We start from the raw sequence: 22,695 nt of genomic DNA, 5'->3' as shown, positions 1-22,695 counted from the left end.
GCAGGCCCTGTGCCCTTACCTGTTCACAACATGCCTCTGCCCTTTTCTGTCTCAGCCAGAGAAGTATTGTATGCTGGGGGATCAGCTCCACTATGAAGTGAGGACAAGCTACTAGAAGACAGTCAGCAGCTACTGCCCAGCCAAGGTCTGGAGGAGACATCCACCGCTTCCTCCACTAGGCAGGCAAGTAGTGATGAGGAGAGTAGCGTGGGAGCTGGTGTTGCGAGCGGTCAGGCTCCTGACCCAGAGACGGTTGAGGAGGACATCAGTGATGTGCAGACAGTACTCGATGATGTAGCTGATCGGACTTGGGAGCCGGGTGATGAAGAGGCTTCATCATCATCTGGAGAAAAGGGTAGCAGCTTGACCATGAGGCAGCAGTGGAGCCAGCAAGTCACTAGCATGGCCGGAAGTCAGCAGGGTGGCAGCAGTGGGAGGTCAGAAGCCAAACGTTCCCGTGGTAGACCACCCGCTTCGCAGGAGCCTACCTGCCTGGGAAGTAGGGGTGCACAGGTTCATGGAGGCAGTGGCAGTAGCAGTCAGTCAGTGCGGGGGGTAGTGTTGGGGGTAAAATCACCTATTCGGCAGTGTGGCAGTTTTTTGTTAAGCCGCCGGAGGAGGTGAACATGGCCATATGTAGAATCTGTGGGCAGAAGGTGAAGCGTGGCCAGGGTGCCAATGTTGGTACCACTGAGCTGCGTCAACATCTGGAGCATCACCGTAAAATGGCCTGGGAGAACCGTGGCTCCGATATGGTGGTCCAGCCTGCCACAGCAACTGCTGCATCACCCAGTGGCATGCACCCGGTTTCAGGCAGTCAAGGCTCCACCACCTCAGCGGAAGGGAGCTGTCTGTCCTTCCCATCATCTGCTGGTCCTCATGCTCCTGTTCCTCGCCCTCCTACTCCTCATCAGTCATTCCGTCAACAATCGATCACTGAAGTGATTGCCAAGAGACAACAGTATGCGTGCACTCATCCAACGGCGCAGAAGCTGAACGTGCTCCTGTCCAAGTTGCTGGTGCTGCAGTCCCTCCCTTTCCAAGTGGTGGACTCTGCACCTTTAAGAGAACTGATGGCTTGTGCCGAGCCGAGGTGGAGAGTCCCAAGTTGTCATTTCTTTGCCAAAAAGGCAGTACCAGCCCTGCACACACGTAGAACAGAAGGTGGGCCAGTCCTTGAGCCTGTTGGTGTCTGCCAAAGTGCACAGCAGCGCCAACATGTGGAGCTGTATGATCAGGAACAATACATGTCCTTTACGGCCCACTGGATGAATGTGGTTCCTGCATAGCCACAACAGCAATTTGACCTGTTGACGCTGCTTCTGCCTCCACATTCTTATGCAGTTGGTCCTGCGACAATGTCCGCCTCTGCCTTCTCATCCTCCACCATGTCCTCAGCAGCCTCCACTGCAGGGACAATACACAGTGCCCCTCCAGCATACCACATGTGCAGGGCACGGTGGTGTCACGCTGTTCTGCACCTCGTTTGCCTGGGTTAACGGAGTCACACAGGGGAGGAACTGCTCCGTGTCCTTCATCAAGAAATCGAATCCTGGCTTTCTCTGCGACAACTTAAAATCGGAACCATGGTGACCAACAACGGGAAGAACATGGTGTCGGCGCTGCGTCAAGGAGAGCTCAGACATGCGCCCTGCATGGCACACGTGTTGAATCTGGTTGTCATGCGGTTCCTGAAGTCTTCCAACCATCTGCAAGACATCTAAAAATGGGCAGGAAACATTGCACGCACTTCAGACACTCATACACCGCAAAGCACACTCTCCTTGAGCTGCAGCGGCAGAACGGCATCCCTCAACATAGGCTGAAATTTGACGTTTCCACCCATTGGAATTACACCCTCCATATGTTGGACCGACTTTACGAACAGAGAAAGGCCATAAACGATTTCTAGATGATCCAAGCGGACAATCCCCTGTGTAACTTTGATGTCAGTCATTGGCAGCTCATGCGTGACACTAGCCAACTGCTCAGGCCCTTTGAGGAGGCCACGTTATTTGTCAGTCACCAGGACTACGGGATGAACAACGTCATTCCACTGCTTCATGTCCTAGAACAGATGCTGGTAAATCTGGCTGGTCAGGGGACTGGAGACGTGGCGCCTAGATCTCACAGCCACATGAGCCCTGTGCGGGCTGAACTGGAGGAGGAGGGGAGGACATTGGAGCACAAGCAATGTGTAGCGAAATGGGTGGTTTTGCTACATAGGTGACAGGAGAGGAGGAGCAGGAGCTGACAGAGGAGCTACAGGGCGATGAGGAAGATGAGGCAGAGGACCCAGATACACCGTGGCAGTATGCAGTGGAGATGGAGGCAGGGAGTCCCTCTGCATGCTCACTTGCTTGCGTAGTGACAGCCGAATTGTCACCATTTGGCAGAGCGATCACTTCTGTCTCTCCACCTTGTTGGACCCTCGCTACCGGCTGAAAAAGGGGGCCTTTTTTACACCCGCTGCGATCGAGGACAAACTGTACTACTATAGAGACATCCTATGTAGTTATTTGGCCACTGCCTATCTGCGCCATTGCCCATCCTCACGCAGGTTTGAGCGGGGGGCTCTCTGCGCTCACGTTTCTCTGCCATGGCTGCTGTGGCAGGGTAGGGGTAGGAGCAGTTTCAGCTCCATCAGCAGCAAGTTGAGTCTAGAGTCACTGATGAGAAGCTTTCTTTACCCGCCTAGTAAAGAAACTACTCACCAGCAGCAGCAGCTAGACCTGGAGCAGGACCTGAACCAGCAGGTGGTGGCATACTTGAACAGCACCCTGCCACCCCAAGTTGAAGATCCGCTGGACTACTGGGCAGCCAAACTGGATTTGTCACCGCAACTAGCAGAGTTTGCCCTGGAAAAGCTGTCTTGCTCGGCCAGTAGTGTGGCATCAAAGCGGTTGTTTAGTGCGGTGGGCGGGATCAGCCAGGATTTCCACCCACCAATGCCTGATGCATCAGATTAGAACCTCCATGGTGCCACACTGTCACGATCCCTCCCGTGAGAGTTGTTAGAAGATCTGAGAAACTTGGATCACGTGAGGTTATCCGACAGCCTCTCGGTTTCTCTTTGCAGTGTTGTTGCTGGTATGATCACACCTCTTGTTTCAGGAGTAACTTGTGGTCATTACTATTCCTCTATTTAGTCTAGACTCACACTTCCTACCATGCGGTTGATATTATGTGCCTGGAGTTGGAAGAGCTGGTGTGTTGTCCTCTTCTGTGTTCCTGCTCATCCATTTTCTATTGAAGAGAAGTGTACTTCCATTTGTATTTTGTTTTCCCCTTTTGCTCATTGTTTCCTAAGCCTTAGGGTTCGTTCATCTGGGAAGGAACCAGTGGTCTCAGACCCCATCACTATGCCTAGGGATTTTCAGGGTATCTAAGGCCTAGGTATACGGTGTATGAATATTCCCACCTTCAAGGTCTATTTATACTTACAGTGGTCAGGGCTAATGTCCAGAATTTGTTGATCGCGCTGCCTTCTGAGTGCAAAGTTCCAATCCCAGACCCTTCTTTCCAATGCTCAGGTTGCTCCACCTTGTAGCCAAACAATCGGTTACCAGAGGCTAGGTGCACTCACGTACACCTGCACCCTAGAGGGAAGTATTAGTACAAATAGTGAAGTTCCACCAGGTAATATCGCAATCATCAGGTTTTATTATAATTACAACAGGTCTAAAATTTCTGTCATAAAAACAAGTCTTTTTCATCACAGATCCACCCGACCCGGGTTTCGCCAGTCTAGCTTCGTCACCGTTGCAGCGGGAATTCATCTTGAACTGCCTGGATTTTTGTCTCAGCAAGAACTACATTTTGTTTGATGGCACTTTTTATCTCCAGCTGACCGGAACGGCGATGGGGGCGAAATGCGCCCCAAGTTTCGCTAATTTGTATATGGCTGCCTGGGAAAAAATAGCAATAGACCCCATGCTAAAAATAGCCCAGGAAGGGGGCACGTTGATATTGTGGAAGCGCGTTATCGACGACAGCTTGTTTATGTGGAAAGGGGAACGTTGCGGTCTAGAGAAATTTCTGAATAGCTTGAATCAAAATATACATTACATGTGAAATCAGCCCTAGCAGCATTAACTTTCTAGAAGAAGGTCGGCTGGAGACAAAGACTTACTTCAAACCAACAGACGTGAACGGGTACATTGATATGCGGAGCTGCCACTATGCCCCTTGGAAACAGAACATTCCTAAGGGACAATTTATACGTGTCCACCGGAATTGTACTAAGATTGAGGACTTTGGGGAACAGAGTGGGTTAATTCAGAAGAGGTTTGAGGAGAAGGGTTACGACCCCGAGGCGCTAAATAAGATCAGGAAAGAAGTGGAGGAATGGGATGGGGGGGACTAAGAACTCCAAAGGAAAGAAGGGAATAGAGAAAGAGAGCAAAATGCTGGACTTTAAATTTAGGTAGGACCACTGAAGAACTCCCTGCAGAAAAACTGGTTCATCTTAAAAAATGACCCAGTGTTGGGGCAGGTCATCCCCAAGCGTCCCAAGGTACTGTATAAACGAGCACAAAACCTGCGAGATACATTGGTCCATAGCTGTATAGTGAAAAGCAAAAAACCAAGTAAGGACCAGTTCACATGGTGCGGTTTCTGCAGTGTCTGCAGGAACCGCACCAAGGACGATAAAAAGAAAAGGAACCAGCAGGAAATTCAGTCGAGAGGAGGGCAGACACATAAGATTAAAGAAGAAATGTCATGTGAGACTATGGGGGTTGTCTACATGCTGGAGTGCCCTTGTGGGCTCCAGTATGTGGGCAGAACCCTTCGCAAATTAAAGACCCGACTGCAGGAGCACATAGGAAATATTAGGAAAGGCAAGGAGGACCGTAGTGTTCCACTGCACTTCAAGCTTGTGCATGGTAAGAATCCGGAAGGCTTGAGGTTTAGTGGTCTGGAAAAGGTGGAGAGGAATTGGAGGGGAGGGGACCCTGTCACCAATATCAATCGCAAGGAGGTCAGCTGGATATATAGACTGGGGACCTTAAAACCAGCAGGGCTCAATGTAGAGTTCGATTTAAAACCGTGTCTGGTAGAGTGAAGAGGAAGCCAGGGGTTGGATCGTTACCGAGGTGTATTCATGTAGGATATCGGGAGCCGTTCTTTGCAGCGTGATGTCATCAGGTGGTGTATTGCCGCTGTTCTTGGATGCTCGACCTTGTTTTATGAATGAGAAAGGAGGGAGGTTGATTTTTTGTATTGTATGCTCTGTTCATTGATGTTTTGTTGTTACTATATATGCGAATATTTTGAGCCTGAATGGGCTTTGAGTTTTTTGTTTTTTATTGTATTATGTGAACATCCAAAAGAGGAAAAATAGGTATATGTATACTAATGGGCGGTCCGTAGGAGGGACTATGGCTCAATAAGTACTGCACCTGTGAGGCAGAATATCATGGCCCCTGACGAAGCTAGACTGGTGAAACCCGGGTGGATCTGTGATGAAAAAGACTTGTTTTTATGACTGAAATTTTATTGTAAGTAGAATAAAACCTGCTGATTGCGATATTACCTGGTGGAACTTCACTATTCTGTACTATTCTATACTGTACTAATACTTCCCTCTAGGGTGCAGGTGTACGTGAGTGCACCTAGCCTCTGGTAACCGATTGTTTGGCTACAAGGTGGAGCAACCTGAGCATTGGAAGGAAGGGTCTGGGATTGGAACTTTGCACTCAGAAGGCAGCGCGATCAACAAATTCTGGACATTTTGTACTGTGACGCGATCTATACTCACGTCGCTTGGTGGATCTGCAGCGCCGATAAGTACACCAATAATTGGAGACTGTTCTCTTTTTTAAGTAGTCAGGGCTAGGTTTAGGGTTTTCCTAGGTGGTGACCTTTTCCTTTCCCTAGCCGTGTGGCCTAGTTTCGGGTAATTTTCCTTCTGTTGTCATTCTGGTGTTTCTCCCCTCCCCTACATTGTGACACACACAAACACTTTTACTATTTATATTACTTTTACTATTCTACTATTCTGATGCTGTCATCCGCCTGCTGCCACACATGTGATGCCAAGTGCTCCTTCTTTCACTCACCATCTTCAGCGGGTACTGGTATTGCCACCCACCTCCCCACTATGTTACCTTGCCACTCTGTGGCCTCCTGATGCTGCTGCCAACTCCACACTATGTCACCTTGCCACTCTGTGGCCTCCTCATGCTGCTGCCACCTCCACACTATGTCACCTTGCCACCCTGTGGTCTCCTCATGCTGATGCCACCTCCACGCCATTTCACCTTGCCACTTTGTGGCCTCCTCATGCTGCTGCCACCTCCAAACTATATCACCTTGCCACTCTGTGGTCTCCTCATGCTTCTGACACCTCCACACTGTTACCTTGCCACTCTGTGGTCTTCTGATGCTGCCACCTCCACACTATGTCACCTTGCCACTCTGTGGCCTCCTGGTGCTGCTGCCACCTCCACACTATGTCACCTTGCCACTCTGTGGTCTCCTCATGCTTCTGCCACCTCCACAATGTCATTGTGCCACTCTGTGGCCTCCTGATGCTGCTTTCACCTCGCTACTATGTCATAGGGCCACTCTGAGGACTTCTCTTGCTGTTCCTACCCTCCCCACTTCAAGTCTAGGCCACTATTTTGCCTTTCGGCTTGGCTGACATCATCATTTATTTGATCCTTCTTCTGATCTGTCAGAAGGAAGGAAAAAGGAGATGGACAACGGATCCTGTCTGTGTAGCAGCTGTAAGGCCTGTATGGTCCCATCAGAATTGGCTTGTGATTTGGTAGCCAAAAGCAGGAGTGGGTACAAAACACAGAAGACATGCAAATATTCCATTCACGTTTCATCTCTGTTTTGGATCCACTCCTGTTTTTTTGGCATTAGCAATACTGATAGATTACTGACCAAATGCTGAACGAGCGAAGGCGGATGCTCAGACAGGATCAGTTTTTGTGGGTTATTGTTATGATTAGAGTTGAGCGAACACCTGGATGTTCGGGTTCGAGAAGTTCGGCCGAACTTCCCGTAAATGTTCGGGTTCGGGATCCGAACCCGAACCGAACTTCGTCCCGAACCCGAACCCCATTGAAGTCAATGGGGACCCGAACTTTTGGGCACTAAAAAGGCTGTAAAACAGCCCAGGAAAGAGCTAGAGGGCTGCAAAAGGCAGCAACATGTAGGTAAATCCCCTGCAAACAAATGTGGATAGGGAAATGAATTAAAATTAAAAATATAAAAATGAGCCAATTTCTATTGGACAGAGGTCCCATAGCAGAGAATCTGGCTTCACGTCAGCAGAGAATCAGTCTCTTCATGCCATAGCAAAGAATCTGGCTTCATGTCAGCAGAGAATCAGTCTCTTCATGCCATAGCAGAGAATCTGGCTTCATGTCAGCGCAGAATCAGTCTTCATGTCATAGCAGAGAATCAGGCTTCACGTCACCCACCACTGGAACAGGCCACTGTCACACATTTAGGCCCCGGCACCCAGACAGAGGAGAGCGGTCCCGTAACAGAGAATCTGGCCTTATGTCAGCGCAGAATCTGTCTTCATGTCATAGCAGAGAATCAGGCTTCACGTCACCCACCACTGGAACAGGCCACTGTCACACATTTAGGCCCAGGCACCCAGGCAGAGGAGAGAGGTCCCGTAACAGAGAATCTGGCCTTATGTCAGCGCAGAATCTGTATTCATGTCATAGCAGAGAATCAGGCTTCACGTCACCCACCACTGGAACAGGCCACTGTCACACATTTAGGCCCAGGCACCCAGGCAGAGGAGAGAGGTCCCGTAACAGAGAATCTGGCCTTATGTCAGCGCAGAATCTGTCTTCATGTCATAGCAGAGAATCAGGCTTCACGTCACCCACCACTGGAACAGGCCACTGTCACACATTTAGGCCCGGCCCCCAGACAGAGGAGAGGTTCATTCAACTTTGGGTTGCCCCGCAATATAATGGTAAAATGAAATTAAAAATAGTATTGAATGAGGAAGTGCCCTGGAGTAGAATAATATATTGTTAAGGGGAGGTAGTTAATATCTAATCTGCACAAGGGATGGACAGGTCCTGTGGGATCCATGCCTGGTTCATTTTTCTGAACGTCAGCTTGTCCACATTGGCTGTAGACAGGCGGCTGCGTTTGTCTGTAATGACGCCCCCTGCCGTGCTGAATACACGTTCAGACAAAACTCTGGCCGCCGGGCAGGCCAGCACCTCCAAGGCATAAAAGGCTAGCTCTGGCCACGTGGACAATTTGGAGACCCAGAAGTTGAATGGGGCCGAACCATCAGTCAGTACGTGGAGGGGTGTGCACAGGTACTGTTCCACCATGTTAGTGAAATGTTGCCTCCTGCTAACACGTTCCGTATCAGGTGGTGGTGCACTTAGCTGTGGCGTGTTGACAAAACTTTTCCACATCTCTGCCATGCTAACCCTGCCCTCAGAGGAGCTGGGCGTGACACAGCTGCGTTGGCGACCTCTTGCTCCTCCTCTGCCTTCGCCTTGGGCTTCCACTGGTTCCCCTGTGACATTTGGGAATGCTCTCAGTAGCGCGTCTACCAACGTGCGCTTGTACTCGCGCATCTTTCTATCACGCTCCAGTGTAGGAAGTAAGGTGGGCACATTGTCTTTGTACTGGGGATCCAGCAGGGTGGCAACCCAGTAGTCCGCACACGTTAAAATGTGGGCAACTCTGCTGTCATTGCGCAGGCACTGCAGCATGTAGTCGCTCATGTGTGCCAGGCTGCCCAGAGGTAAGGACAAGCTGTCCTCTGTGGTAGGCGTATCGTCATCGTCCTGTGTTTCCCCCCAGCCACGCACCAGTGATGGGCCCGAGCTGCTTTGGGTGCCACCCCGCTGTGAACATGCTTCATCCTCATCCTCGTCCTCCAGTAGTGGGCCCTGTCTGGCCACATTTGTACCTGGCCTCTGGTGTTGCAAAAAACCTCCCTCTGAGTCACTTCGAAGAGACTGGCCTGAAAGTGCTAAAAATGACCCCTCTTCCTCCTCTTCCTCCTGGGCCACCTCCTCTTCCATCATCGCCCTAAGTGTTTTCTCAAGGAGACATAGAAGTGGTATTGTAACGCTGATAACGGCGTCATCGCCACTGGCCATGTTGGTGGAGTACTCGAAACAGCGCAACAGGGCACACAGGTCTCGCATGGAGGCCCAGTCATTGGTGGTGAAGTGGGTCTGATCCGCAGTGCGACTGACCCGTGCGTGCTGCACTATGGCCTGCTGCTGCTCGCACAGTCTGTCCAGCATATGCAAGGTGGAGTTCCACCTGGTGGGCACGTCGCATATGAGGCGGTGAGCGGGAAGGCCGAGGTTACGCTGTAGCGCAGACAGGCGAGCAGCGGCAGGGTGTGAACGCCGGAAGCGCGAACAGACGGCCCGCACTTTATGCAGCAGCTCTGACATGTCGGGGTAGTTGCGAATGAACTTCTGCACCACCAAATTCAGCACATGCGCCAGGCAAGGGATGTGCGTCAAACCGGCTAGTCCCAGAGCTGCAACGAGATTTCGCCCATTATCGCACACCACCAGGCCGGGCTTGAGGCTCACCAGCAGCAACCACTCGTCGGTCTGTTGTTCTATACCCCGCCACAACTCCTGTGCGGTGTGGGGCCTGTCCCCCAAACATATGAGTTTCAGAATGGCCTGCTGACGTTTACCCCGTGCAGTGCTGAAGTTGGTGGTGAAGGTGTGTGGCTGACTGGATGAGCAGGTGGAAGAAGAGGAGGAGGAAGCTGAGTAGGAGGAAGAGGTGACAGGAGGCAAAGAATGTTGCCCTGCGATCCTTGGCGGCGGAAGGACGTGCGCCAAACAGCTCTCCGCCTGGGGCCCAGCCGCCACTACATTTACCCAGTGTTCAGTTAGGGAGATATAGCGTCCCTGGCCGTGCTTACTGGTCCACGTATCTGTGGTTAGGTGGACCTTGCCACAGATGGCGTTGCGCAGTGCACACTTGATTTTATCGGATACTTGGTTGTGCAGGGAAGGCACGGCTCTCTTGGAGAAGTAGTGCCGGCTGGGAACAACATACTGTGGGACAGCAAGCGACATGAGCTGTTTGAAGCTGTCTGTGTCCACCAGCCTAAATGACAGCATTTTATAGGCCAGTAGTTTAGAAAAGCTGGCATTCAGGGCCAGGGATCGAGGGTGGCTAGGTGGGAATTTACGCTTTCTCTCAAATGTTTGTGAGATGGAGAGCTGAACGCTGCTGTGTGACATGGTTGAGATGCTTGGTGACGCAGGTGGTGGTGTTGGTGGTACATCCCATGTTTGCTGGGCGGCAGGTGCCAACGTTCCTCCAGAGGCGGAGGAAGAGGCCGAGGCGGCGGCAGCAGCAGAAGAGACCAAGGCGGCAGCAGCAGAAGAGGTAGCAGGGGGAGCCTGAGTGACTTCCTTGTTTTTAAGGTGTTTACTCCACTGCAGTTCATGCTTTGCATGCAGGTGCCTGGTCATGCAGGTTGTGCTAAGGTTCAGAACGTTAATGCCTCGCTTCAGGCTCTGATGGCACAGCGTGCAAACCACTCGGGTCTTGTCGTCAGCACATTGTTTGAAGAAGTGCCATGCCAGGGAACTCCTTGAAGCTGCCTTTGGGGTGCTCGGTCCCAGATGGCGGCGGTCAGTAGCAGGCGGAGTCTCTTGGCAGCGGGTGTTCTGATTTTGCCCACTGCTCCCTCTTTTGCTACGCTGTTGGCTCGGTCTCACCACTGCCTCTTCCTCCGAACTGTGAAAGTCAGTGGCACGACCTTCATTCCATGTGGGGTCTAGGACCTCATCGTCCCCTGCATCGTCTTCCACCCAGTCTTGATCCCTGACCTCCTGTTCAGTCTGCACACTGCAGAAAGACGCAGCAGTTGGCACCTGTGTTTCGTCATCATCAGAGACGTGCTGAGGTGGTATTCCCATGTCCTCATCATCAGGAAAAATAAGTGGTTGTGCGTTAGTGCATTCTATCTCTTCCACCCCTGGGGAAGGGCTAGGTGGATGCCCTTGGGAAACCCTGGCAGCAGAGTCTTCAAACAGCATAAGAGACTGCTGCATAACTTGAGGCTCAGACAGTTTCCCTGATATGCATGGGGGTGATGTGACAGACCGATGGGCTTGGTTTTCATGCGCCATCTGTGCGCTTTCTGCAGAAGACTGGGTGGGAGATAATGTGAACGTGCTGGATCCACTGTCGGCCACCCAATTGACTAATGCCTGTACCTGCTCAGGCCTTACCATCCTTAGAACGGCATTGGGCCCCACCAAATATTGCTGTAAATTCTGCTGGCTACTGGGACCTGAGGTAGTTGGTTCACTAGGACGTGTGGCTGTGGCAGAACGGCCACGTCCTCTCCCAGCACCAGAGGGTCCACTAACACCACCACGACCATGTCCACGTCTGCGTCCCTTATTAGATGTTTTCCTCATTGTTCCCGTTCACCACAATTTTGAGAATGGCAAATTTGGGAATGCTTTTTCAACCCAGAACAAAAAGTCTGCTTTTACGGTCACTACAAATAACTTGACCAGCTAAAACTGTGCAGATTTGATTGAATAGAGATGTGAGACCTGTTTTTTTTTTGCGCTGTGTGACAGTTATAGGTTTAATCACAGAATGACACTTCTATCAGCACGCTAGCGTGTGTCTTAGGTTTTTCTGAATGACACTATCAATACCTTCAATGTAAGATTTTCTTTTTGGGATAGATTTCAAGTAGGCCTCAAATACCACAAACTAGTTATTTTGAGAATGGCAAATTTGGGAATGCTTTTTCAACCCAGAACAAAAAGTCTGCTTTTACGGTCACTACAAATAACATGACCAGCTAAAACTGTGCAGATTTGGTTGAATAGAGATGTGAGACCTGTTTTTTTTTGCGCTGTGTGACAGTTATAGGTTTAATCACAGAATGACACTTCTATCAGCACGCTAGCGTGTGTCTTAGGTTTTTCTGAATGACACTATCAATACCTTCAATGTAAGATTTTCTTTTTGGGATAGATTTTAAGTAGGCCTCAAATACCACAAACTAGTTATTTTGAGAATGGCAAATTTGGGAATGCTTTTTCAACCCAGAACAAAAAGTCTGCTTTTACGGTCACTACAAATAACTTGACCAGCTAAAACTGTGCAGATTTGGTTGAATAGAGATGTGAGACCTGTTTTTTTTTGCGCTGTCTGACAGTTATAGGTTTAATCACAGAATGACACTTCTATCAGCACGCTAGCGTGTGTCTTAGGTTTTTCTGAATGACACTATCAATACCTTCAATGTAAGATTTTCTTTTTGGGATAGATTTCAAGTAGGCCTCAAATACCACAAACTAGTTATTTTGAGAATGGCAAATTTGGGAATGCTTTTTCAACCCAGAACAAAAAGTCTGCTTTTACGGTCACTACAAATAACTTGACCAGCTAAAACTGTGCAGATTTGGTTGAATAGAAATGTCAGGTCTATTTTTTAGGCGCTGGGTGACAGGCTCAACTTGCCCCTGATGTAATATATGGCCAAAAAATAACCACACTGTTGATGGTTAAATGCACTTGGGTGACACAGGCTCAGCCTGCAGCTGATGTAGTATATGGCCAAAAAATAATCAGACTGTTGATGGTTAAATGCACTTGGGTGACACAGGCTCAGCCTGCAGCTGATGTAGTATATGGCCAAAAAGTAACCAGACTGTTGATGGTTAAATGCACTTCGGTGACACAGGCTCAGCCTGCAGCTGATGTAGGATATAGCACAAAATAACCACACTATCTATGGTCAAATACACTTGGTGATAGCTCGTGCTGGCGCACCACAAGTCACAAAATGGCCGCCGATCACCCCAGAAAAAAAGTGATCTAAAAACGCTCTGGGCACCCCTTAAAAAAGTGAGCAAGTCAATAATAGCACTTCAATGATCCACAGCTGCAGATCGATCACAGAATGAAGTCTTTTGGAGGAGTTAATCTGCCTAATCTCGCCCTAACGTCGCAGCTGCAACCTCTCCCTATACTGATCATAGCAGAGTGATGTGCGGCGCTACGTGACTCCAGCTTAAATAGAGGCTGGGTCACATGGTGCACTGGCCAATCACAGCCATGCCAATAGTAGGCATGGCTGTGATGGCCTCTTGGGCCAAGTAGTATGACGCTTGTTGATTGGCTGCTTTGCAGCCTTTCAAAAAGCGCCAAGAAAGCGCCGAACACCGAACCCGAACTTTTACGAAAATGTTCGGGTTCGGGTCTGTGTCACGGACACCCCAAAATTCGGTACTATACAGTTCGGGTTCGCTCATCCCTAGTTATGATGGATCAGAGGAAGGGCAAAATAATCAGTGACGTCAACATAAAGTTGCTGCTGACACCCTCTCCACTCTGTCGGGGGGCTCTACTTGTATAAACGTTTAATAGAATAAGTTCTGTAGACATCTATATGGAATCAGCTGACGACAGTGTAAAAGGAGTGCAATCCTTCTTGGCGCTAACATCAAACTGTAAGGCTAAGTTCATACTTGAGTTATTTGGTCAGTTTTGGCCCCCTGACTGCCCAAATAAGTGAAGTGTGCAGTGATTCTAAGAGCGACGCCTGTCATCTGCATGTCATACGGACTCACAGTATTATTTCACTACCAAAGCAGACTCCCTATGCGTGTTACTGCAAGGCACAGTGTTCTACACCACCATAAAGGCTCTCTGAAGCCAGGAAATAGCCATTTTTAACTAAATTCGCCGTGAATATTTTCGGATTGAACCAAATTTTTTCAAATTCGCTCATCTCTAATCCTAATCAAACTCACCATAATGGGGGTTATGGATTACATGTCTGGGATGGAAAAAGGAGACAAATAGATTATAATTCGTTGTTATCTCCTCCTACTTAAACATTGTTGCAGAGACCAAGAACACCTTTCAAAGCAATGGTATTCTCTAATGACAGTGACCTCTTTCAGCAGAAAAATACCTGTTGCCACACTGTAAAAATTGTTCAGGGTTGGTCTGAGAAACATAACAAACAGTTCAAGGTGTTAACTTGGCTTCTAAATTCCCTAGATCTCAATATAATTGAGCATCTGTGGGATGTGCTGAAAAAACAAGTCAAATCCATGGAGGCCCCACATTGCAACTTACAGTACATAGGGGATATACTGCTAATGTTGTGGTGTCACTTATCACAGGGCACATTCAGAGGCCTTGTGGAGTCCATGTCTCAATGGGTCAGAGCAGTTTTTACTGCACGGGGCGGACCTACACAATATTAGGTTTTAATGTTATAGCTGATATTCATAGAAAATAAGTCTGCATTTGATCATTTAACATATAAACGAGTGTAATGAGTGTGTTAGTAAATGGCACACTTTATTTTATGTGCTTACCCTGACTACAAGGTTATAGCCTTTAAATCCAGCCCAGGTGAAATATTCTATAACCCAGGATGGGTAGCTGAAGATCTCATCTTTAGATGAAACGGACATGGCATCTAGGTATGTATCAAAGTCCCAAGACTCTTTAAAGATTTTTGTTCCTGGAGGCATTTGAACAATTCCGTCTCTGAAAATAAAAATAACCTTGATATTTTTGCATTTATTTGTAATGTGCAGGTTTACAATATAATTCAGAATTGCTCTCAGCAGAATCAGAAATATGGTTAATCATTTACACTGGGCAATATAAGGACATGAACATACAGTAAATGCTAACATATATAGAAATTATAGTGACAACTATGGTTATTTCTTTTTATTGATTTAATTTAATAGTTAATAGTTTTAGACATTTTAACGTTAAAGTCAAGGGGTCTGATCTGCAGCCCATGGACAAAATGTTTAGTTTCTAATCTCAAACAATTGGTTTTATAGCTGAGCACCTGTTTGGGGATTCTATAGTCCAGCTATAGAACCAATTGTTAGCAACGGATCACTTGAGGAGGAATTGCTCCCTTGATTATAAACACGCTACAGTGTTTGGGGTTGAGCATTTCCTCCCATTTAGGCCACTTTATTCAGTGATTTTTCTTTACATGTATTGAATATGCTAATGCTTGTCATTGGTAACATTCTGGTGCACCTGGCAGCCTGTGTCACATGGCCTGTTATAGGTGGGGCTCGCAGCCTCCTCCTCCCTCTCATTGTATTAGTGATCTTGCTATGGAGGTATTTAAGAGCTTGGCTGTGAGTCGGTCCTCAGCACATATCAGACCGTGTTCACACACGATAGGTAGTTTAGCGGTAGGACCCACGCCACACTGAAATACCTTGACGGGTGTGCAGGGCTCCGATATGTTCCAGACTGGAATATATTGGCTAAAGTCTCAGCTTCTAATATCAGCGTGAGGGTCTAGCCAGTATGGTGAGTCGCATATTATTGTAGTGCACCTTTTTTCAGTGATTTATGTATTCTTATATTTTCATCCACACATTATTTCATCATCTTATGTAGGATGTTTTTGTGGTGCATGTGGTCCGCTGCCGGCATCCTCCATTGTATGCATTTTTGCTGGGGATTGCCATTAGCAATGGATCACTTGCGGAGGAATTGCTCCCCCGGTTATAAACATGCTACAGACAGTGTTTGGGGTTGAGCATTTCCTCCCATTTAGGCCACTTAATTCAGGGATTTTTCTTTACATGTATTGAATGTGCTAATGCTTGTCATTGGTAACATACTGGTGCACCTGGTAGCCTCTGTCACATGTTATAGGTGGGGCTCGCAGCCTCCTCCTCCCTCTCATTGTATTAGTGATCTTACTATAGAGGTATGTAGGAGCTTGGCTGTGAGTTGGTCCTCAGCATCTATCAGACTGTGTTCACACACGATAGGTAGTTTATAGCGGTAGGACCCACGCCACACTGAGATACCTTAACGGTGTGCGCAGGGCTCCGATATGTTCCTGACTGGAATATATTGGCTAAAGTCTCAGCTTTTAACATCAGCGTGAGGGTCTAGCCAGTATGGTCAGTCGCATATTATTGTGGTGCACCTTTGTTCAAGGATTTACAGTATGATAAAAATTCCTTCCTGACTCCAATCAGGTAGATGAAGATGAAGCATTACTTTTAAGGGAGGGCCATCTATTGCAAACAATAAACTTTAGGGTCTGTCTATTAGTTTTGCAATTAAAGTTTAGTAATTAGCATTGTTTGTTTTAAAAAATAATTTAAGAAAAATGCTAGTACAAGGAGAACAGCAGCAAGAGAACTACTGTAGCTGCTGTTGTTGGATCTTTATTTAATTCTAGTTATGATTTGTATAAGGGCTCACTCACACGAACGTGTGCTGCCCGTTGCCGTATTGCGCTCCGCATTTGCGGATCTGCAATACACGGGCACCGTTCTGTGGTCATTCCGAATCACAGATGCAGACCCATTCATTTCAATAGATCCGCAAGTCCGGCGATGTGGAACAGTGCAGAACGGAACGGAACACTGCGGAAGCACTACGGAGTGCTTCCAGGGGTTCCGTTCCCTGCCTCTGCACCGCAAAAAGATAGAACATGCTCTATCTTTTTGCAGAACAGAGGGATCGCGGACCCATTCATGAATGGGTCCACCATCCCCATGCAGCTGCCCCACGGACGGTGCCCGTGCATTACGGACCGCAATTTGCGGTCCACAGCACGGGGACGGGCTTCACACGTGTGAACCAGCCCTAACTATAAAAAAAAAGCCTGGTTCATTAGAACTTGAATACATTAGATAATAATGCCACTTCAGGGCCCCACCAATTACCAATTACTTGTCTCAACAAATTAGCTATTCTTTCCCAGAAGCTCCCCAACCCAGAGCAGTGCCATCAGACATGCATCGGTGTCTCAACCTCTTTAGCACATTGTCAGCAAATAGGGTAGGTCTGTTGATTTATTTTGGACAGCCGATATGGCGTATAGTACCACCTATATAGCAGTTAACTTGAAGCTTCCAAATGATTGATACATTTGGATGTGGCAACACTAAGTGTAAATATATATCGCCCCTGCTCCAAAGTAAAGGAGCGTTTCAAATCCAATTCCCATTTAGATTGGAATGGCAATGACTCTCGAAAGTGTACTGATAGGATGGCCTGATTACTTAAGAGAGGGCCGTCTAAAAGTTGAGTCGAGTTGTAAAAAAAACTTGAAAAGGGTCATGGGAGGCTCAGGAAGAAGATGTCTCACTTAAAGATATTTGTAAAAATCTGTTTTATCAATTCCAAACTTTCAATTCCAAACAAAATGGAGAACATGCCTATTGCTAATGTGACATATCCCATATACTGTACTTACGGTAACCAGGACATTAGTTGCCCAACATGAGAAATCTATTAATCTCCCCAACGTGGTAAAATAGTCATGGCTGTGGAGTGGTAGGAGAAATGGTCCATATTTTTGAGATCATGCAGGACTTGAGATATCCCTACAAGGCGATCATTGCGGTTTGCATTTCTTTTATTTTCTATCTCTGGATCCATTATTCAACAATTTCTGTTACTACCTTTTCCTACATAATGTTTGATACACAACTAGATCCTAGGTGTGGGATGCCTAAGGTTTCACTGACAATACTGCTGTAACGTTACTAGGCAATCTGTGTTTGTTGTCATGTTATCTCTTGTAATACGGTTTTGACTTCAAATCAGTAAGTAAAAAAAAAACATGAATACAAGCATGAAGCCTTTGAGGATCTGTATACCATTCTTTATTAGAAAAAATAAATAAAATTGATTGTATTATGTAAATAAAAGTTAGTGAATAGAAACACTCATGTATCTAGCACAGAGGCAGGCCATGTTGACATATGAGGCCAGTGGTGGGGTGGGGGCTAATACTATACTAACTCCCCTACTTGCAGTGAAAATACATGCAGCTACCACTAGGGGGAGCGGATGTCACACAGATTTGTACAGCTGCCATTCAAGTTAAAGGTGCATTTACACGACCATTAGGCCTCTTTCACACAAGCGAGATTTCCACGCGGGTGCAATGCGTGAGGTGAACGCATTGCACCCGCACTGAATCCGGACCCATTAATTTTTATGGGGCTGTGCACATGAGCGGTTATTTTCACGCATTACTTGTGCGTTGCGTGAAAATCGCAGCATGCTCTATTTTGTGCGTTTTTCACACAACACAGGCCCCATAGAAGTGAATGGGGCTGCGTGAAAATCGCAAGCATCCGCAAGCAAGTGCGGATGCGGTGCAATTTTCACGCACCGTTGCTATTTTACAAAGTATTCTGTATTAAGAATGCTATTATTTTCCCTTATAACCATGTTATAAGCCCGGCTTCTCTTCTTTCTTCTTCTTCTTTGAGGAAAAGGACCTGTGGTGACGTCACTGCGCTCATCACATGGTCCGTCACATGATCCATCACCATGGTGATGGATCATGTGATGAGCGCAGTAATGTCATCAAAGGTCCTTTACCCAGGTCCTGAAGAAAGAAGAGAAGCCGGGCTGCGCGAACAAGTGGATTAAGGTGAGTTAAATTATTTTCTATTATTTTTTAACCCCTCCAGCCCTATTTTACTAAGCATTCTGTATTAAGAATGCTATTATTTTCCCTTATAGCCATGTTATAAGGGAAAATAATTACATCTACACAACCTTGAACCCAAACCTGAACTTCAGTAAAGAAGTTCGGGTCTGGGTACCACATTGAGTTTTTTTATCACGCACGTGCAAAACGCATTGCACCTGCTCAATTAAAACTGAACAACAGAACGCAATCGCAGTCAAAACTTAATGAAATTGCGTACCTACTCGCGCGGGTTTGCCGCAATGCACCCGGGACGCATCCTGAGCCAAAACGTGACACCAGTGTGAAAGAGGACTAAGTGTTTTGCGGTCCGCAAATTGCGGATCCCCAAAACACGAATACCGTACGTGTGCCGGCACTATATAGAGAATGCCTATTCTTGTCCGCAACCACGGACAAGAATAGGGCTTGCTCCATATTTTTTGCCGGCCCGCGGAACGGAACAACGGTGAGCTGTCCGCATCTTTTGCGGCCCCATTGAAATGAATGTGTCCGCACCCGTTGCGCAAAATTTCAAAACGGATGCGGATCCATTTATAGGGTCGTGTTTATGCACCCTTATACTACCTGTATGAAAACATATGCAGGTAGCTCCCCTAGTGGTGGCTGTATACAGTCAGAATGATTTATTTGATATATCAGATATGATACATTGATACGATATGTTAGCAGGACTAGATCAGAAAGAGCTTTCAACCATCTTTTAAAATAATATATATTTAAACAATATATATCAGAAAGTCCACTTTACAGTGACTAAAGAGGACCTGTCACCATACCCGACATGTATGTTTTACTAAATAACTTTATTCTCCATGCAGTACCTATTCTGGAGAAGCTTTTCACAAAATGTTTTTTTGTTCTGTTCCTTAGTTATTACTACTAGAAATGTATTAATGAATCTGCAACTGGATGTAACCAGTGGTGATTTGTTGCGGCACAGTCTTAGGCCTCCTGCACACGACCGTTGTTTTATTCCGTGTCCGTTGTTCAGTTTTTCTGCGGACCCATTGACTTTCAATGGGTCTGTTGAAAAATCAGCTAATGCACCGTTTGCCATCCACGTCCGTGATCCTTAGATCCAGTCCGTCAAAAAAATATAACATGTCCAATTTTTTTCACGGAAACTGGTTTGCGGACCCATTCAAGTCAATGGGACCGTGAAAAAATGCGGAGGCACACAAGTTTGTCATCCTCGTCCGTTTTTTTCCTATCATTTGCATGGCAAACTTGATTTAGATTTTTTTTTAACTTTCCTTCATGTCTGGTGATCCTCCTAAAATAAAGAAAGACACACGGAAATGGATCACGGAACAACGGAACCCCATTTTGCGTAACGAAACACAACAACGGTCGTGTGCATGAGGCCTTACACTGCTGCCAGTGTGGACACAGCCTCCAACTGGTAATGCCAAGTTTCAGAGTAATTAATAAACTTCTAGTAGGAATAACAAAAATGACACAAAACAGAGTTATGTGAAAAAAAAAACACTTCAGAATCGAATGCAAGTAGTTACTAAAACAGACATGTCAGGAAACTTGACAAGTCCTCTTTAAGGGTCATTTATATAAGGCTGGATAATCTTTGTAATATAAAGAAATAAAAATAGTATAAAAATCACCTATCAGCTGGGTCTTTCAGTAACCTCCCCACATCCAGTATGTCTCCTGGCTTCGGGGTCCATGTAATGACATTTGATACTTTATTAATAAGTTGATTTAGTGTTGCAGCATCATTCTTCAAGTTGGTTTCCTTAATGTATCTGTTTTGAAAAAAAAAAAAATCTGATCTATATTCATATGCAAGCAGCACCACTTCTATCACTTTTCAGCAGTCATCTCATTATCACCACAGGCAGAATTACAATGACAGATATCACATACATTCTGTATATCCTTTCTTTTATATATAATATATATATATATATATATATATATATATATATATATATAGAGAGAGAGAGAGAGAGAGTCAGGAGAATAGCCAGCTACTTGGAGTCAGGAGAATAGTGCAAGGGGAGGAAGAAATTGTGGATAGGCTCACTACAATGGGCCAAAAGTTCATTAAGAGAGAGTATCCCAAGAGACTGGTACAACAGCACACGGTGAGGGCTACACAACAATCTAGAAAGACCCTATTGGAAAAAGAGATAAACAAGACAAGGGACACTAAACGTATCCCCTTTGTCACAAGGTTTTCTCCCCTGAGTGACAAAATCGGTGGTATTCTGAAGAGACACTGGCCCATTTTTTGCAGTAACTTCAGACATATACCCGAATTTGCAAATCCCCCAATGATGTCCTATAGACGCACACGTAATATCAAAGATCAACTTGTGCGGGCAGACATTGGTACTAATAAAGTTTCATTCGGTACATACTTCGGTGCATCCAGAAAAGGTTGCAGTATACTATTGCAGGTACTTGGAGGAAATTTGTTACCTATATTTTTAATACCAGTTAAAAACAGATAGCAACACATATCTTTTTTTTCTAATCTCTTTTTACTTTCTGATTGTTTTATTCTATTTCCTGAACGTGATTATAGGGGAAGCCATCTTTGCTGAACTGTTATTAAGAATATTCAGAAATATGATTTACGGCAGTCACGTGGGCCATAGACACAATCGTCTGAAGGGGACTTCACTTCTATAGGAGAGTTATTAAGGCATGCTCTGTGACCTGTGGAGAGTTTTTAGTACATGTACAAGGAAATAGTATACTATTGCAGTCTATGGTCCTGTTATGGCTAACCGACGGCACTCCAGCTGAGGGTAAAACTACAACTCCCAAGATTCACACTTGCTTGGCTGTTCTCAGAACTCCACAGAAATTAATGGAGCTTGCTGGGAGTCGTAGTTTCACCACAGCTGGAGTGCCGGAGGTTAGCCATCACTAGTATAGGCGATCAAAGTATTTCATGTTCAAGTCTCCTAAGAGGACTAAAAATGACAAAAAAAAAATAATTTTTTTTAAAAGTATAATAAAAAAGCTCAACAATATAGTTGAGCTTTTTTATTATACTTTTAAATTTTTTTTATTTTTTTTTGTCATTTTTAGTCCTCTTAGTCCTCTTTAGTCCTTTAGTCCTCTTAGGAAATCACTCCCTTTCCAAATAGATATAAGAGCGGGTTCACATTAGCATTATGAATTTTGCTTTCAGTTATAACATGGTTATAATGGAAAATAACGGAATTCATAAGGCGGAATTTAAAATGGAATCCTTTACAGGCATTCCGTTTTGATCCTTCATAATAGAGGTCTATGGGCAAGCATAACGGATTCTTCTGGTTTCTGTTATGCAGGACGGAAAAGAAAGTTGTTATGTTTTAAAAAAACTCATAACATTTTTATATTTCTGCCTTAAAGAGGTGTGTGAGGGCCTTTTTTTTTTTGCAGGGTGAGCTGTAGTTTCCATTCATACTGCTTTCAGAGTATGTCGGACTTTTTGATCACTTTGTATTCAAAAAAACATCCCAAAAATGTGGATTTGTAAATTTTTTATTTTCCATTACAGATTTTAGTATATAAGTTAAATACTTTTATATGTTGCTAGTTTGGGCATAAATTATATGGAAAAAGCCATCCAATCATTGTTCATTAAAAAAAACTATAAATATATAATATAAATATATAATAAAATGTAAAAAAAATATTGAATATAAATGTTGATGGTAGTGTACTTTTAATATTTTAAAGGGAACCTATCACCTTCAAAAATCATCCCAAGTCACCAGCAGTACCTGATAGTAGCCAGCAGCGTGTTTCCGACGATCGTTTTCTTCCTGAAGGCAGATGAAGCAAAAGCTCAGAAAACCTTCTTTTATCCCTTGCCCGCGTGATTTTATAGTCATGCTTGAAGTCAAGGGGGCAGCGGCCTCCGTGATTCAAGTCAAGGTAACCGCGCCCCCTTCCCTGTCTCTTCGCCTATGACAAGCATGACTAGAAAATCACGCAGGCAGGGGATAAAAGAACGTTTTATGAGCTTTTGCTTCATTGCCTTCAGGAAGAAAACGATCGTCGGAAACACGCTGCTGGCTACTCTCAGGTACTGCTGCCGGCTTGGGATGGTTTTTGGAGATGACAGGTTCCCTTTAAACTTTTTTCCTATTCCCCCTAGGGACTTGAACATGCAATCAGTAGATGGCTTATACAATACACTGTAATGGTCTGCCAGTGTAGTCTATGGGAAAATCACTGTGTTCCTATTA

General features: G+C 45.9%; 1 protein-coding gene across 1 annotated transcript in view; it reads right to left on the bottom strand.

Annotated features, from left to right (window-relative positions):
- Positions 1 to 22,695, bottom strand: part of LOC121002190 (cytidine monophosphate-N-acetylneuraminic acid hydroxylase-like) — a 259,046-nt gene that overhangs the window by 56,296 nt on the left and 180,055 nt on the right. The window contains exons 14-15 of the mRNA XM_040433533.1: positions 20,107 to 20,247; positions 14,349 to 14,523 (exon numbers count right to left, since the gene is read on the bottom strand). Coding sequence (XP_040289467.1) covers positions 14,349 to 14,523; positions 20,107 to 20,247 — 316 coding nt within the window. The remainder of the gene's footprint in view (positions 1 to 14,348; positions 14,524 to 20,106; positions 20,248 to 22,695) is intronic.

This window comes from Bufo bufo, chromosome 5 (genome assembly GCF_905171765.1).
Source record: "Bufo bufo chromosome 5, aBufBuf1.1, whole genome shotgun sequence".
NCBI lineage: Eukaryota > Metazoa > Chordata > Amphibia > Anura > Bufonidae > Bufo > Bufo bufo.
The sequence above is the reverse complement of the archived record's forward strand: the minus strand, read 5'-3'. Positions and strand labels throughout refer to the sequence as shown.